Source organism: Cicer arietinum, chromosome 7 (genome assembly GCF_000331145.2).
Source record: "Cicer arietinum cultivar CDC Frontier isolate Library 1 chromosome 7, Cicar.CDCFrontier_v2.0, whole genome shotgun sequence".
Lineage (NCBI taxonomy): Eukaryota > Viridiplantae > Streptophyta > Magnoliopsida > Fabales > Fabaceae > Cicer > Cicer arietinum.
The window spans coordinates 50384703-50404483 of NC_021166.2; the positions used below are offsets into that span (position 1 = coordinate 50384703).

Consider the following 19781-nt stretch of genomic DNA (forward strand, 5'->3'; position numbering starts at 1 on the left):
ACTAGTATCGAGGTCCATCACAAAAAAGTACTTACGTGATGACGTCGATTTCCAACCACTGGTGTCATCCCTTAAGGCGCAAAATACGGAAACATGGAATCAAAAAGCACCGATATGATGTCAGCATTCCATGCATCATGGATCATATTTAAATCAAATAGTGCTCATCACCTAACTTGGTATACAATTATGTCTTAAGTAATGACAACTCCACATTGTATCAACAGTCATCTTAAAAATAATAGCAACATAACGAAGTCCAACCACTCCATACATAGAGGGTTTCATCACCACTCCACATATCACGAATTACAATTAAACCAAATAGTGTTCATCGCCTATCTCAATGTATAGTTACATCTCTAATAACAACAATTCCACCATGACCTCAACGATCATCTCATCAATAATAGAAACAAAATGGAGTCTAGTCACTCTTTAAATTGGGTTGACCCCCATATATCACACACCTTACTCATTACTCAATAAACTAGCTACATGCTTGCACCTTGTCTTGCCTTGAAGCATGCCTTTGAAGCTCTTGCATGTCTCTGATGTGCCCAAACTTAGCATGCCTCTAAAGAGTTCATATCAAGGTATAATTAACTATGAAGAGTTGTTCAAATCATAAATTCAAAGCTCACAATCCGCTAATCAAAATGGTGCAACACACTCCAAATGTTGCCTACATTGTTGCGCTGACACTGAAGTTTCAACAAGGGGATTTGCCTAATGTCACTAATTTAAGTCATGCAATTTTGCCTCTGACTATCAATATTCAAGAAACAGAACATCTCACTCCAACAAATGTAGAAATTTGAGTTGCATTTTGTGAGGACCAAATTCGTTATAAATCTGTTGCAAAAAAAAGGGGTCACACATTTGTGAGAGGAAAAGCTATCACAAATGTCAATGCTGACAAAAAAAAAAGTCGTTTGTGGTTGTTTCAGCTGCCAAAAACGTTGTAAGTTGACTCAAAGAAACCCATTTATGGTTGTTATGGAGGCCACAACTAAATATTAATAAATAAAAAATGCAATCTACAACTTCTCAAAAGGAAAAATCTACAAAATATATTTAAGATAAAATATCAACATAAATGTATACATTAAAAACTAAAAATATCAATTATTATTAAGATTATCTAATCAATCGTGAACTTATCAGTAAAATCTACAATTAATGTAGCAGGAACTTCACCATCAACTTCACTCATATTTGATGTCATTTGAACAAATATATAAGTTAAAAATATAACAAATTTTATTAATATTTATATCGTAAATACAATATTTAATAAAAAATTAATGTAATTATTTGAAGAAAAAAATATACATTTCGAAATTTGAGTAAGTTATGTTTTTGAAATATACATGTATCGAAATTTTTGAAATGTAATATTATATTTCGTAAGTTTTATTTTCGAAACTTGTGAAAAGTCCATGCTTCAATGTTTCGAAAATCAGTATTTTGAAAATTTTGTTGAAGCTGAAATCTTAAAAAATATTTAACAAATACAATAGATTATATTTATAAACTCTCAAATTAATCAAAACTTTCGAATATTCTAAAAATTTGAAGTCACTTTGTATTTTAAAAAATTTGTAATCAACCAAAGTTTTAAACTTTTGAAATTTTCTATAACAGATTTTTGTACAAGTCGAATGTAAATGCAAATTTTAGTAATGTTTTTCCATAAAAAAAAATAAAAAATAAAAACAGTTAAAAAAAAAGTCTTTTTCATTGAATGGGGAGTGGTAGGTATAGATTGGGGGCGGGGAGTAGATTTAGGTAAGACACCTCTATTGAGACTCTTAGAAAATAGACGAAATTCCATTTCTCTAGTTACATGTTCCTGATTCAATCTAGCAACAATATTAAATCTCTTGAAAGAGTTCTACCACCTATTGTAATCCTACCCAATTTACGCACACACAAAAATCTACCTGAGTTGTCAAAGTGAACAATGTAATAATCAAATATGCATAAAATAAAGGTAAATTCTTTACAACTGTGACGATTTTGTTGAGTACCAATATTTTAAGGTAATATTAATTCAAAATTTAAATTTAATTTAAAATAATTAAATATAAAAAAATGATATGATCGTAAATAATTGAATGTTGTGTACCATATCCGACAAAATTTTTAAGTATTAGAGTGTTAAAACTAAGAAAAGTTACAATGATTTAAATGAACTTTTTCATAAGTAATGACATTTTTTGTTGTCGGTACCAATGGGTCGTTTACTTTAATAGATTATTCACCAAAGTAAAATATCATTCAAGTATCACACTACTCAAAAGTTATAACTACTCTAATAATCGGTGCAACCTTTGTCTCTGAATATTTTCAAACAAAACAAATAAAACCTTAGTAGAGTGTTGCACTCTCAAACCTAATCATTTCAATATGTCAACCAATACCTCCATTATTATATACAATCATCAATTATCTCAATTAAGATCTTCTATCTTAAGATGATAACAATTCATTACTATAACATTCAAATATCAATCAACAAAACATAACAATAGTCATAACATAACTACTAGTGTAGCAAAAAATCATCTTAAGTTATGAATGATTAACCACAACATAACTACTATTCAATGTCACTCCAAACAGTTACTAAATGAGTGTTAACTATCGTTAACAATATATTTCTAGTTAAGTTGTGGGAACTTCGCCACTATTATAGTACAATTTTACTTTAACCATCCCGATAAGCACAAAATCATGTCCCCATTGAACAAAATCCTTCGTAACAGCCACCTAACAACATCCTCGCAATATTAGTGGGTGTCCAAATCTCCTCCAACTCAGTAGGAAAGTCTCTATAAATGATCCTATGAATACAATAGTACCTACGGTTCTAATACACCAATAAGTTTCGTAAATAATGCAGTGTTACTTTGACCAATTATTGTTTTAGAAAAAAATTCAAACTCTCGTTTTTCACAAATGTTTGTTTTTAATTGAAGTTTATTAACTATTTGAATTCATTAAATTGATTTTTATATCTTTAAATATAAATAAAATTGTATATTTATTTGGTGTAAATTTAGAACTGATACTTAAATTTTACTTGTATTTAAGTTGAAAGGGAATAATTAATGTTGATGATTAATATAGTTCTTATAAGATGTGCAAGTAATATATATCATATAATGTGTGCAAGCTTGCTCGTTACAAAACCCCCTCAAATATTAGTATTCATTAGAGAATTAGAAAAATAACAGTAATTTAGAAAAAATAACACTTTAGTCTTTTTTTTTTTATTTAGTCTTTTATTTTATTTTGTAATAATTTGATCATTTATGTCTTAAAATGTCAATAATGTTATCATTTTTTTACAGAAATTTAAAAAATTTATCAAAATTTTTAAATAAAACTCATAAAATTAGTTATCATCTTCAATATAATGCAAATATCATCAAATTCATAACTCAAATCTTCAAATAAACTCCTATTTTTATTTTTTTTATTTGATAAATTTGATGTTGTTGGAGATGGAAATATGAGTTTATTTGAATATTTGAGTTATACATTGATGAATATATGAATTTTCTTGAAATTGGTAATGAATTTTATGGGTTTTGTTTGAAGATTTTGATGAATTTTCTAAGTTTTTATAAAAAATGATAACATTGTTGACATTTTAAGATATAAAGGATCAAATTGTTACTTCAAATTAACTTAAAGACTAAATCGAAAAAAAAAAATTAAATGATTGAATTGTTACCTGAAATTAAGTTAAATGATCGAGGAAGCAATTATGCCTAAATTATATCATGTAGACACCAAAAATGTTATATTTTATATATGCTTATTGCCTCGTAGAATTATATTAATGTTGTTAAGGCTTTCATATAATGATATCTTAAATTTTTTATTTTATCATTTATTTAAATCGATTTATTTATTTGCAACAAAAAAAACATTTATTTATTTAAACTTAAAATAATAACTAAAAGTTTAGTTCGTAATGATATTTTTAAATATTTAGAAAATAACAATATTATCTCTATATAACAAACAAATTTATAATACATTAAAAATTAGTGATGGATTGACAAAACATAAACTACTAGATAAATTAAAAAAAAAAATATAAAATAAAAATATTATACCCCCTCAAGTTTTTTTCTTGGTCCACACAACCCTGTATTCTTAATTCTTATATATATCTTCATATATATCCTGTAACCATCTCTTCTGCTTCTTCTTCTCTTCCAATTAAGTCATACCTCCACAAACAACTTTGTTACATAATTTTCACAGCACATTTAAAATCCAAGAGATGAATATTAGGTACTTCACTGAATAATTGACTAATTCCATTTTGTATATTTTTCTTAATTTTCATTCCATTAATTTATTATATATTTTATGTATTGTGTATGTTATGCACGTATGAATTTATATATGCAATGTGTAAATCAGGTCATAAATATTTGGACTAGAGAAGTATATGCTCTGGCATTGATTTTCAAATCAAAATTGTGACACAAGCATCTCCAGCTTTCAGAAAATATATATCTCAATCTCTAGTCTTAACTGCAAACTAGCTGATATTGTATTAATTTTTCTTGTATCATTCATTTTGAAATTTAATTTCGATATTCGAAGGATATATACATATACAATATGCTTCTAGCTTCATGACTATTTTTCATTGTGTCTGCTTTTTATTTACAAATCTGAATTTGTTTTTCTGAATTTTACAATAATATTATTGTAATTTAAGAAAAATAAATTCAACGAAGTCTATAGTTCTGTAAATAAGATTTACTATGTTCTGTAAATACACACTTGACAGAAAGTTTCAATCTCCTCTATATTTATTTTGTTATCTTTTAATTTATTTTATAACATGTTATTAATACGATTCTCTATCAAACGAATGATGGGAAAATTTTCTTAAAGGTTATATTGCAAGAATACTTCTTCTTCTCAATATCTTTTTACTAATAAATTCTAATCTTGTTATTATATTTGTTCTCGTATTTTTTTAATGTAAGTTATTTTTAATTTTATATATTTGGTTGAGAAATGTCTTTGATTTTCTATAATTAACATATATTTCTTTATTTATTCTTATTAAATTCTTAAAAAATTTAACATTAAAAGTATTCTTGAAGGATTGCTCAAATAATAATTTTGTCGATCATTATTTATGAAAATAATTTGAGAAATAGTTCTTGAATAACTAAATATTTAAAATTAAAGCATTTACAAAACATTGCTAAAAGAATAAATTTTCTTTGATCATTGTTTATAAATATTATTTGTGATATAGTTCCTGAAGAAATAAAAAGTTAATATTAAAGCATCCATGAAGATTTCATCCAAATACTATATTCAAATATCATTATAGTTCTTAAAGAACAAATATTTTAATATCAAACATCATTGTAGAATTGCAAAAATATGATTTTCCATAGTCACTATTTAAGAAGATTTGTTATTGAGCTCCTCAAAAACTACACACTTAGATCATGATTGTAATCTATAAGATATATTTTATGACACTCAAATTTGCTCTTAAAATAGCAAAATTAAGAAAATATTTCAAGAATATTTTAAGAGATTAATTACATTTGTAATTGATCAATTATAGTTTAATAAATTACATCCATCGAAAATCGTACTGGTCCAAATTCAACCAATGATAATACAAATAAAACAGAGTCAATTGTAGGTTCAATAAAAATAAAAATAAAAAATAGGCGTAGGTTGGTTTACAGATGTATACATCTCATTAAAAGAAATTTGTCCTCGATTAGTGTTGTGAGACTTATTACTTCCATAACTTTTTAAGTTTTCATCGATATTTCACTCTCTCTTCAATACTAGTACTCTCTAAGACGTTAAAATTTTATTAAACCACTCTAAAAATCAAAACTCATTTTACTGATCACATTTCTTCGGAGAAATAGCCATCTTAACATCTTCTTTGTACTACATTTTGCTTCTTTTTGGCGAAGAACCATACATTTCTTTTGACACACGGATGATTATTTTATGTTACAAATTAAAACTCTCACGCACACATAATGATCCCAATATAATAAACATAACTAGAGAAAAGGAAAAGTGAAATTAAAACTTTGCATACATGCCTTCCATAGAAAACGAAAAATAGGGTATTCATGATTGGAGCAACAACATAAAAATAAATTTAGAAATTTTTTACCTTTATGTAGTGAACTAATAATAGAGGCTTGTAGTTATTCTCTCCTTAGAATGATATGGCTTTATTCGATCTCCGTTTTTAATGTTTGACACTTTGTTGATAATAAATTATTAGTAGAATAGTATAATTTTTACTTTTTTCTCCACTCTTTGTTATTTTTTTGTTCACTTGCTCATTAATAATAATAAATGACATGGCCTTATTTCACTCGGGTGCATACCTATTTGATTGCCATCTATTGCTTGGGCTTGCATAATACTTCTTGTTTAGGATTTTTAGACCACAAAATAAAGCTTGATAAAAATTAAAAATAACCGGATAAAATTGGGTACAACAATTTAAATGAAGATGTGAATATTTTAAAAGATAATTTGATAGTAATTGATTTTCAATTCTAGAAAAAATTATGTCATGAATTGAATATGATAGAACTAAAAAGAAGTCAACGTTGACGATATTTTCTGCATCATAATTTAGTGCTATATGTGTTAAATAACAATGAGTATCATAAATTAAAATCTATTAAAATTATATACAGAGAAGAGATGGGAAATACAATAAAAGTGGAATTAACATTGCTTTGCAAAGTGGGAGGTTTTTGAGATTGAAGTCTACACATCTGAAGATGTAAAATTAATTAGATATAAATGATTTCGCTCGAAAAAAAAGAAATGAGAATGGTGAAATACATATATTCGCGTGTATTGGTAAAAGTCACCATTGATTTTGAAGAGACATATATATTCACTTGAAATAAATTCAATAACTTTTTCATACTCAATTAAGTTTAGTCGTCATGAAATATTCAATTTATATGAAAGATATATTCGAATTGGTGTGGCTCACTTGATAGTGATGTTTATATGAAATTCCTTAAATGATTTAATTATCGTGAGACATACAATTCAAACTATTGAAGAGATAAGTTACTCAAAATGAATAAGTCTCTATATGTGTTCAAAAAACCTAGATGCACATTGTATAATATGCTTGTGTGAATATATTCTAAATGAGGAATATGTAAATGATATCACTTGAAATAGTAATTTGGCAAGAAGTATAAAACAAAGATAAAGATTTGCTTTAGATTACAAAATAAGTATTTGAATAATATTTTTGTGAATTATGAAGCTCATATAGCAAAGGCTCTATAATGGTCTTATATGGACAGATCAAATAAATCGTGCACTATGATTGTTGTAAGGTCACCATTGTGAACAATTTTCTTTTTTGAACTCGAGAAAATAATGATTACTACTTGGTTCTGAAACACCATATATTAGTACAATCAAATGCTAATATATTTTCCTAACTATTAATTTGTTGTGAAATATCATTTGTTGTTGATTATTAGACATGTGAATTTTTTTGGAACATGATCAAATATATATTTTGTTACCTTATATATGCAAGTTATTGTTTAATCATAATGGTATATATCACAAACAAGATATTTGCTTACAAGAGGAAGTACAACTATTTCATGCAGATATATGAAACAAAATACAATAACAATATCATCAAATATTGGGGAAATTTTAGAGGTGATTTGGTTGAGGCATATGATTTAACACATGCAAGGGACTTATGGTTTGTTTTCCAAAACTATGGCTACAACAATTCCTTATGAATATTGCATGCACTACCTAGTTGAAACAATGACATATTAAAGAAGATAAAACAAGACATATTCAAAAAATATATATAATTGTTCGTGATCTTCAACCAAGTAGTGATACAGACATCAATAAAGTCAATTATGTGATAACATCTAGTACATCATTAAAAAATCACCACCAAGTAAATGTTTCAACAACTACAATAAAAGATTAATCTTTCTCATCTTCATCAATATAAAGTCACTTTTTTTTCATTCAATGTGGTTTTCTCCCATTGGATTTTCTTAGTAAAGTTTTTAATGAGACAGTTGTCACACAAAGGATGTTGTACTCTTTTTCTTTCACTAGAATTTTTTCCACCAGATTTTTCCTAGTAAGGTTTTAATAAGGCATATCTTGGTAGACATCTAAGGGAAGTGTTATAAATAGTGTGTGTTAAAGGATATTAGTTCCTTGGTCTTCCATATTTCCATAACTCTCATTCCCTTAACTCACATTAGTGAATTGATTAATTGGTAGCTTTCAATCTTGTTCTTTCACCTACCCATTAATTGGTAGCTTATTTTCAAATGATTTGTAAAAATATTGGTATGTTGTTCTTGAGTGGAAAATTAAGATCTCTATGTTTCTCAATGTGTTAAAACCCAAACCGGAGATCAGATCGACGTAACCTAATTTTGATTATGGTTCAAATTGTGGTTGAACTAGATAATTAATATATTAATATAAATAAAAAAATATAATACTATACTTGATATATAATTTAAGCAAGTCATAATTTGGAATGTCATACATAGAAAATACATAAACCTATCTTCCACTTCTATATAACGTTGCTTTTACACAACACATACTTATACAAGACAAATATTCTAAGTGAGAAATTTCAGCTGCCTTCCCAAGTTCAATGTCCATGAAAGAGACTTGGGCTATATACACACCAAGTGTGAGTAATTTGAATTTGTGAGTTGGAACTCAAAATCTCTTATATAAGACGAATTAGGATATGGAACCTTCCATTGATTCTAAGATTTCCTATTACCATGTCAATAAGAGTCTTTGAATTGCTCTCCACATGAAGCTGGGACACTCCATGTCTCCATGCCATTTATGCGCCAAGATACGTACTCCACATCTCCACATAAAAAACATCCCAATTATCTAATTTTCAATAATACCCCTTGATCCATCCACCCTTTGTTAACTCATTCTCCAATTTTAGATAAGAATTTTAATAATTTGTAAAATTCTTTACAATTTCAATGAATGACTTTTATCTATCTACTCATCTGCATTTTAATAATTTGTAGAATTCTTTACAATTTCAATAAATACTTTTATCTATTTACTCATCTAAAATCTTTGAAGTTAGAAATATAAACTAAAGTCTAAATATATTTAATTTAAATAAATTATATATTATCACAATTTGATCTCTCACCTATAGCATCATCACACTTTCTGTTATAATCAACACGCGCTCTCTAATTCTATCAACCCCTGTCAGCTCTAAAGCCTCTATTTGGAGGTTCAATCGGGTCGGATCTTATTCACAGTATCGGATTCTGAATTTCATTCGCTAATTGTTAGCAACCATGTTCAGAGGAATCGCTTCCCGTGTTTTCCCTTCACTTACCACCCACACCTTTTTTATTCCAATCTCATTAACTAGTCACTGGTTTCTTTTATTTTTCATTTCTATATTTTTTTATATTTTTTCTTATTAGATAATATTATTATATATTAGTAGTAAGAGTATTTTAGATAATTATATTCTTTTATATATACACTTATTGTAACCCTATTAATTTCAGCTTGGTTGATTCTATGTTAGGAAACCCTAGAGTGGTTGTTTCTCTTCTTCCTCTTTTCATTGTTAACATGGTATCAAAGAGCTTTGGTTGATTTTGTGATCTACTATAAAGAAGAGAGATATTATTTTGATAGAAAAGACATCCACCAAAAGAGAAAAGAAAAAAGTAACCTTATTCCCTATTTTGTTAAATCAGACTCATAAAAACATCGATTGCGCATTCGTTAACCGTTGGATCAGGCTGAGTTTTGGACAGCAAGTTTGCAACATTCAGGTCTTCGTCTTCAACGGTCTGATCGGCGAAACGAAGTCTGTAGGGGGAGACATCGGGCTCGCACAGCACCAGATTATCCCTAATTTATTTTGTCTCAGTGATTGTATTTGTCGTATTTTCTTGTCATTATTTGTTACCGTTGATGCTAAGGATGATTCTCTTCAAGAACATTGTCCGAAATTGCGGAGAACACATAAGAAGAATTTTAGGGGGTCATCGTCCAATGTTGTTGCTTCTGCTCCTTCTACCATTGGCTCTAGTTCTGGTTCTATATACTCGTTTGAGATTGTTTCCCAAATATTTGATATTGTAGAACAACTTCAAAAAAAACTTATTGTCACTCAATCACATGCCATGTCTGTCACCTCTTCTAAAGGTTTGAACTTCTCTGGTATGTCAAATATATCTCCTTCCATATGGATTCTTGATTCGAGAGCATCTCATCATATGACATACGATGATAAATCTTTTGTGTCTGTGAAACTTGTCTCATCTGTGTCGGTTATGATTGCTGATGGCACTCTTATGCCACTAGCAGGCGTTGGTTATGTCTTCACACCTAACATGTCTCTTTCTGATGTTTATTATATTTCTAATCTTACTTTGAGTCTTGTTTTTGTTAGTCAAATATGTGATCTCGGTTATTCGGTTATGTTTTCTTCCACTTCTTGTTGTGTGCATGATCCACATTCCGGGAGGCTGATTGGGACAGGTCATAGACAAGGGGGACTTTATGTTAGGTGGATCTAGATATTATGTTTCGTTTATTGATGATTACACTCGTTATTGTTGGGTTTATCTTATGAAAAATCGGTCTGAATTTTTTGACATTTATCATATATTTCGTGCAATGGTCAAAACTCAACATAATTCTGTTATAAAGTGTTTTCGTTGTGATTTAGGTGGTGAATATACCTCTAATAAATTTTCTGAATTACTTGCTTATGATGGCACCCTCCACCAAACATCTTGTACTGATACTCCTCAACAAAATGGAGTTGCTGAAAGGAAACATCGTCACATTATAGAGACTGCTCGTTCCCTTTTGTTGTCCGCTTCAGTTCCTAGTGAGTTTTGGGGAGAAGCAGTTCTTACTGCTGTTCATGCTATTAATAGAATTCCATCCTCTATCATATCAGGTTTGTCTCCCTTTGAAAAATTATATGCTTCTACCCCTGATTACTATTCTTTGAAAGTTTTTGGTTCTACTTGTTTTGTTCTTCGCCCTCAAGTAGAGCGCAGTAAGTTGTCTTCTCGTTCAGCCATGTGTGTTTTTCTTGGTTATGGGGATGGTCAAAAAGGTTATTGTTGTTATGATCCTCATGTAGGAAAACTTTATGTATCTCGTAATGTTGTTTTTCTTCAGCACATCCCTTTTTACTCTATTTCCTCTGATTCTCAGATTACTAAGAGTTCTGAACTAACCCATATTGATCCGTTTGGTCCTAATGATTATGCTTCTGGTGATTGTAATGTTGAGAATTGCGGGACAAATACTAATACTCCGCATGATGACATCCCTCTTGATCATCCTCGTTACCCCTCTTGATCACTCTGATGTTTGGAGAACTCTTAGTTACCTGATTTTGTCTATTCCACTTACTCAACTTCGTTTGTTTCTTTCTTAACCTCTATTCACAGTTTGTCTGAGCCCTCTTCCTATAAAGAGGTTGTTCTTGATCCTCTTTGGTAGCAGGCTATGGCAGAAGAACTTTCTGCATTGCACAAAACCAATACTTGGGAATTAGTACCTCTTCCTCCTGGAAAACGTGCTATTGGGTCTCGTTGGGTATACAAGATCAAAACTAAGTCTGATGGGTCAGTTGAGCGCTACAAAGAACGTCTTGTTGCTAAGGGTTTCTCTCAACAATACGGTATGAATTATGAAGAAACTTTTGTTCCTGTAGCCAAGATGACCACTATTCGTACTCTTATTGCTGTTGCATCTATTCGTCAATGGCATATGTCTCATTGGCAGCAGGCTATGGCAGAAGAACTATCTGCATTGCACAAAACCAACACTTGGGAATTAGTACCTCTTCCTCCTGGAAAACGTGCTATTGGGTCTCGTTGGGTATACAAGATCAAAACTAAGTCTGATGGGTCAGTTGAGCGCTACAAAGCACGTCTTGTTGCTAAGGGTTTCTCTCAACAATATGGTATGGATTATGAAGAAACTTTTGCTCCTGTAGCCAAGATGACCACTATTCGTACTCTTATTGCAGTTGCATCTATTCGTCAATGGCATATTTCCCAAATGGATGTCAAAAATTCTTTTTTAAATGGTGAGCTTCATGAAGAAGTCTATATGGTCCCTCCGAAAGGAGTTTCTCATAATCAAGGGGAAGTATGTAAGTTAAAAAATGCTCTATATGGTCTTAAACAGGCTCCTCGGGCTTGGTTTAAGAAATTCTCTATTGTGATCCCTTCTCTTGGTTTTCGCTCTAGTGAACATGATTTTGCATTGTTTATAAGGTCCACCACTTATGGTCGCATTATACTTTCTCTATATGTTGATGATATGATTATTACAGGTGATGATGTTAGTGGAATCAATGAGTTGAAATTGCAGTTAGCCAAACAGTTTGAGATGAAGGACTTGGGAACTCTTCGCTATTTCTTGGGGATTGAAGTTGTCTACTCTCCTAGAGGCTACCTTCTTTCTCAATCCAAGTACATTGCCAACATTCTTGATCAGGCTCGTCTTTCTGATACTAGAGCAGCAGATACTCCTCTTGAGTTGAATGTGAAATATGCTCCCTCGGATGGTGTTCATTTACCAGATTCCACTTTGTATCGTACTTCGGTTGGCAACTTAGTGTATCTTACGATTACCAGACCTGACATTGCTTGTGTTGTTCATGTTGTTAGTCAGTTTGTTGTCTCTCCCACTACAGTACATTGGGCAGCAGTTATTCGGATTCTTCGTTATCTTCGAGGAACTCAATTTCAAAGTCTTCTCTTTCCATCGTCATCCTCATTAGAGTTACGAGCTTATTCTGATGCTGATTAGGCTGGTGACACCACAGATCGTAAATCCACCACAGGGTTTTGTATCTTTCTTGGAGACTCTCTTATTTCTTGGAAGAGTAAGAAATAAGACATTGTCTCTCGCTCCTCTACAGAAGTTGAGTATCGTGCTATGGCATCCACTACCGCTGAAATAATTTGGTTGCGTTGACTTTTGTCTGATATGGATATCTCTCTTTCTGAGCCAACTCTGATGCACTGCGATAACAAGAGTGCTATTCAAATTGCTCACAACTCGGTCTTTCATGAACGCACCAAACACATTGAGATTGATTGTCATTTTACTCGTCATCACCTTCAGCATGGAACTATTACTCTACCATTTGTTTCTTCTTCTTTAGAGATTGTTGATTTGTTTACAAAGATGCATTCCATTAAACGTTTCCGTTTTTTAGTTGACAAACTCTCGATGCTTCATGTTAATGCATCGTGAGTTTGAGGGGAGATGCTAGATAAAATTATTATATATTAGTAGTAAGGGTATTTTAGACAATTCTATTCTTTTATATAAATACTCATTGTAACCCTATTAACTTCAGTTTGGTTCATTCTATGTTATGAAACCCTAGAGTGATTGTTTCTCTTCTTCCTCTTTTCATTGTTAACACTTCTATACTAAATCATTAACTATATTTAACTTAAAATATACTAATTTTGTAAGATATGTAAAATTGATTTAGTGACTTGAGTAGATGAGTTAAAAAGCATGGAAATAATAAAACCAGAGTTCTATTCTCACCCTTATCATAATAATTCTAACAATAAATGATAATTCTTATTCTTTTAAATTATTAGCCGCATTTATAATCTTTTTCCCAAACACACCTCCTATTGATACTATTTATTTATCTTATAAAAAGAAAAGTGGAATTAATAGGTATGTAAGTGTGTGCCTTGTGTTGATCGATTAGCTCAAAATGTTTGCAACCTCTGCTCTGCTAGAATCTCTCTCTCTCTAATTTCCTGTTAGAACTTGATATAGTGACATGTATTAATTTTCTTTTGTCATTCACATTGAGATTTTGTTTGTAACAAGATTCATATTTCATCTATACCTATATATTTGATCTGTGAAGCAGGTTTTTAGTGATTCATATGATAAAAATATGCAACTGTGCAATTGTATATTCTGTATTGAAAGAATGTGCTGAATAATATTGATGTATATAGATACACATATGCTTTTCTTTGATTTCTTTTTTCTGTGGCCGGTTTTCCCCGACATATCCGATTTTGTTAACAGATATGCAGACATCATAAGAATCTATGAACGACAAAGAAAGTCACGACGCTAGATGGGAAACTTATGTTTGAAGGTAAGAATCCGACTTTGAATGCGAAGTTGGTGCCTTTGTTTGATTGGCTTTTTCATGTGCCTGCGCCAATTGCTTTGAACACTGCTCTTGCTCAACTTGGTGTTATTAGGCCAGTTTTTAAGCTACCACATGTTCCTATCACTGTTGAAAAGAGAAGAGAGTTTGTGAATTTGGTTAAGGATATTGGTAGAGAGAATTTTGTTGGTGAAAAAGATGTTCAAGTTCTTCATGATGATGAGTTTATTGTTGTTGCTCGTTATTAATTGTGTTGAAAAAACCATATGATATTCTATAATGTCACTGGTTCAAATTAGTTTTGATATTTATATGGTTAAGCATTTTGTTTGAAGCATGTATTAACATTTGGATAAATTTAGAAAAAAGTTTATCTTTAAATATAAGTATCATTTTTAATAATTTATTTTGGAATATAAAAATTTAAGTTTAGTATATTCAAACAGAAATATTAGATATTATTTTAGAAACATTGATACATAAAACAAATATATTAATTTTTTTTAATAAAAATGAAAAAATAATGAGCGCAGTAAATAGTAGTAAATTTTTAGTGAATTCATAGCATTTTAGTGAAAGAGAATGATGAGATGGTAATATATTAGATCGTCTATCAGAACTTACGGTTTGACCTATTTATGGTCTATTTAATAAAAAGATTAGGTTCAGATTAAAAAAGTTTATTAGGCCTGACAGATCGGTCTATATATATTTGATTATTTACTAATGTTATTTATTATTATTTATTAATAATATTATTTTCTATTTTAAAGTCTATCAATTAACAATTAGATTACTCATTACTCAGTAGTCGTTTCATATTCGTTGACGATTCCATATTCGATAGCGATTCCAGTAGTCGTTTCATATTTGTTAGACGTTCAATTAGGCAATCACTTATTAGTCATTTCATATTTATTTGAGAGCTAATAATGGGTGTGTTTGTTTTCAAGAAAAAAAAAATACTCTTTGAAACCAAAAATCATTTTTTAACGTTTAAAGGGTCTTTGTTTCATTTTTTTTTTAAATTATTTTGTTAGAAAAATCATTTTTCGTTTAATATATATAAATATGTACATTGGTATTGGTATGTGAAGAGCATCATGTGGTATAGGTAGAGCATCATGTAAATTGGTATGGATAGAACATGTAATTTGATATGTGTATAGAAATTAATCATAGATTCATTTTGTTTTTTGTTTTTTTTTTTTTTTTGTAAGGTTGTTGCAGTGCAGATTTATTGGTTATTATTTTATTAGATTTGATTATAATTTTATTAGTTTCCCTTTATATAAATTATAAAAGGCATAGTTTAGCCGATTTCAAAAAATGTAAAATATAACATTTAAATGTTTTCATGTGAATAATACTTTTAAATAGACTTTCAAGTCAGACAAGACTTTTAAAAAGGTCAGACTAAACCGAAAAATAAAAACCTATGATAGACTGTTGTATGCGAATTAGGTCTAAAAAATTAATCGTAAGTCTAGCCTGACATATTCTCACCCTTAATCACCAACTTAAATTTATGAGAGATTGGTAAAAGTAAAACATATAAGTAAAAGAAATTTTATATCCAAAATAATAAATTTTATGGATATTCGTAGATGACCACAGTCAATAGAAGCAATGAGATGATGGCTATTTTACTGTGTAGATATATATTTTAAAAATATAACGATTATTATTCTAAATTATTTAACAATAACTTGTTCAATATTTTGAGGTGATTATTTAAACATATTATTTGTCATTTTTATGCATATCAATAACAACATAACAATTATATGAAATTTAAAATAAGAATTGCAAAGTTGTAAAGATTACAATAATAAAGAAGTATAGAGTAGAATTATAACAAGAATAAATAAATAAAAAACGGGGATAGATGACACTAGAATGATAAACTGTAACTGAGTGATCTATAAATAAAAGTGTTTTTTTTTTAAAGATTAAAGAATTGTCATTTTTTTGAAAAGTTTAAAGAATTGTCCAATCTAAAAATTAAGAAGATACAAAAATCTCACAAATAGTGTAAATTTTCAATAAAAATTTTCTCCTCTTTTATTATGCAATTTGATCTTATTTATAGGAATGACTTGTTTGGATCGACTAGAAGTAAGGCAAAGACCACGATAAACAAGATAAATTCTTAGTGGTTGCACTTATTATACTGTCTATTAGTTGCACTATTTAGTTGTTTATAATTAATAAAAATGTGGTTATAATAGTAAAATAAGAAATAAGAAATCCAATTACCAAACAAATTAAGAGTTATTTCTTCCACGCCAACAAAGTGTTTTTACACCATTTTTTGTTTCACTTGGACACTACTCATTCCTTATCAATCAACCACTATTTATTTTTTTGTCAAAAAAAATCTCATTTAAATTTGAAAGAAAAAAAAAAACTCTAGCCAATCATCACAATCACATTATCAACTTTAAGTCCATTTTCAAACAAGAAAGAAGTAGATTTTGTAAAATTTAATTGTCATGATAAAATTATAGCAAAAACATTCAACAACATAAAAATTTTGAAGTTTATGATTTTTACATATCTGAATTTCGTGCAGAAGTCATAGTACTTCGCAGCAAGTTGATAAAATAAAGTGATTTCTCTCCCTTTACTTATTTTCTAACACACACGTAAAGACGGATGAAAGTTATTTTATGTACATAAACAGAATAGAACGTGTCTTTTGTGACCAATATATAAGGTAGTCTCGTTTAATCTAATATATCATTTAAATATCATATCAACATATGAGATTGATTCATTTAACATTTAGTGGTTACTATAACATTTACTTTTCCAATTACTAGCGTTTAATATTTAGTTATCACCATAAATTTTACTTTTCAATTGTTAGCTCTTAAAAATTGGTAGTTACTATAATTTATTTTATGTCAATAAATTAAAAGTTATGAATCCATAAAAAGTTCTTACATTCTCTCAATTGGCCTAAAATTTAAAGAAACCAATACATATGTATGATACATAATAAAATTCATGTATCAAATCTCATTCATGTGTCAATTGATAGTGAAAAAAAATTACGGTGGAATTTAAAATTCATATAAGAATACTTTTGTTGATATTTTAACACATGAGTTAAAATATATTATAAAAATTATGATCATTATAGTTATTAGACTTTTGCCTCGTGTGACTAATATAATTAATGTCAATTTGACAAGAAAAAGTTAGAAAAAAAAATATTAGAGTTTAAAATTTAAATTATATTCCTTTTTAATTTTTGTTAAATTAACTTTACTCTATGTGCTTTTAAATTTAAACAAAATATTGAATGTATTTGATTTAAATTTGAATAAAATAAATTTTATTTTTCACTTATATTTAAGGTTTAATTGCAATTTTGGTCCTCATATTTTATCTGAATCACGAAAATAGTTCATTCATTTTATTTATCCCTAATTTTGGTCGAGAAACAGAATCTTAATCTAAAATTTGATGAAATGTCATTTTTGTTTTATGATGTGTCAAAAAAATAGATTATGTGAAAGATTCTATGTAGATTAATTACATGTTATTATCATTCCAAATTTGTAACAACGCATTATTTATTTTTAAAAATACATTTCTTATTTTATTACATCATTCCTATTCTAATCCCTAACTAAATGACGTAATAAAATAGGAAACGTGTTTTTAAAAATAGAAAATGTAGTTTACAAATTTAGAATAATAATAAAAAGTAATTAATTCACACAAAACGTTTCACATATCTTCTTTTTTTACGATCTGTAATTAAACTTATATTTAAAATAGTAAAACAATTTGGTAAAAAAAAACAGAATAAGGTTTTGAATCATTTTGAATACTAGTTTTCAGTTTCATTTCACCCTAGTAATACTCCTTTATAGAATGAAAACATATTTAAACATTCATTTAATAATAATTAATTGTGGTATTGGTCAATGATCATTTGTTTCTGTCTGCAGTTATTCTTCATTCTTCCCCAAAATCATTCTTTTCTTTGTTTCAGTGATCATGTTGAAAGGCTATTCTAGTACCTCCTTCTTAACACCACCCTCCATCGCCACCAACTTCAACACAAGGTTCTATTTTTCTATTCTAATTCATAATTATTAATCTCTTTCTTTATTTATTCTGTCTTTTACTTTTTTTGCTTCATTTTCTTTTCTTGTACCTTATATATATGATTTTCATTTCTTTGTGTTAATTTTCTTTATCAATATATAACTGTTAAAGATCAAAGATCAGTTTGATAAAAACAAATCTGAGTTGAGTTTTGAGACACACATATGTTTTTTCTTGTTTTTGTCAAAATGACACCAATAAAATCATTGTCTTAGGCGTCAAGACAAAGAGGACTTCTCTTTCAAAAACATTTTTAGTTCTAATTTTGGTTTAACTAATGATTATTGTTGGTGAGGTTATTTATCCACTTCCATTTTTTCCTTCTGGTTTCTGTCTTGGATAGAAGTTTATTCACAGTTCTACAGTTTTACTTATGATTCATGATATAATTTGTATGTTTTGATAAAATTAACATTCAATGAAAAGAAGGGGATGAGAATAGAAGGATTAAATGATATTATTTTCTTTAGGAAGATACCAAATCTTGTACCTATTTATCCAAATTTTAGTTAGTTTAATCATTTCAATGTTCCTTTATCCAGATACACACACTGTAAGCTTCAGCAAGCAGCTGCAAAACTTGATGTTCGCCTCGAGTTGAGCAGCGCAGCGGCAGCAAAAGATAGGTGATTTTAAATTATACATCTTTTGTTATGTGTTTATGATTAAGTTGGAACATTTTGAATCTCTACTCTTGGTAGAATTTCAGAAAGAGTCTCAGGAATTGGTTTTCTAATCAAAACATTTCTTTCTGATCTTCACATAGAAGTTATAACAAATCTGAACTTGTTAAACAAACTTATACAATAGTGTTCTTAAACATCAAAAAATTTCATAAAAAGCTAAGCTTTTGCAGAAATGGGAATAAGTTTATGTGTGATGTATTTACAGGACATCGATTGAGGATGTACGGAGTCTGAGATTTATCACCGCAGTCAAGACTCCATACTTACCTAATGGAAAATTTGATCTTGAAGCATATGATAACTTGGTGAGTATGCAAATTTCAAATGGTGCCGAAGGCATTCTTGTCGCTGGCTCAACCGGCGAAGGCCAATTAATGACATGGGATGAACAAATAATGCTTATAGCACACACAGTCAACTGTTTTGGCGATAATGTTAAAGTTATTGGCAATGCAGGAAGCAATTGCACGAGAGAAGCAATCAATGCGACCGAGCGAGGTTTCGCAGTTGGAATGGATGCAGCACTTCATATAAACCCTTACTATGGAAAAACCTCAATGGAAGGTTTGATTGCTCATTATAATAGTCTGCTTTCAATAGGACCTATAATCATATACAATGTACCTTCAAGGAGTACTCAAGATATTCCTCCAAGTGTAGTTGAAAACTTGGCTCAAAACTCTAATTTAGTTGGTGTGAAAGAG

At 29.1% G+C, this 19781-nt stretch overlaps 1 protein-coding gene across 1 annotated transcript in view; it reads left to right on the plus strand.

The window, feature by feature from the left end:
- The first annotated feature begins 18184 nt into the window (after positions 1 to 18184).
- Positions 18185 to 19781, plus strand: part of LOC101507464 (4-hydroxy-tetrahydrodipicolinate synthase, chloroplastic-like) — a 2425-nt gene continuing 828 nt past the window's right edge. The window contains exons 1-3 of the mRNA XM_004510881.4: positions 18185 to 18348; positions 18934 to 19017; positions 19283 to 19776. Of these exons, the coding sequence (XP_004510938.1) occupies positions 18281 to 18348; positions 18934 to 19017; positions 19283 to 19776 (646 nt within the window). The 5' untranslated portion in view covers positions 18185 to 18280. The remainder of the gene's footprint in view (positions 18349 to 18933; positions 19018 to 19282; positions 19777 to 19781) is intronic.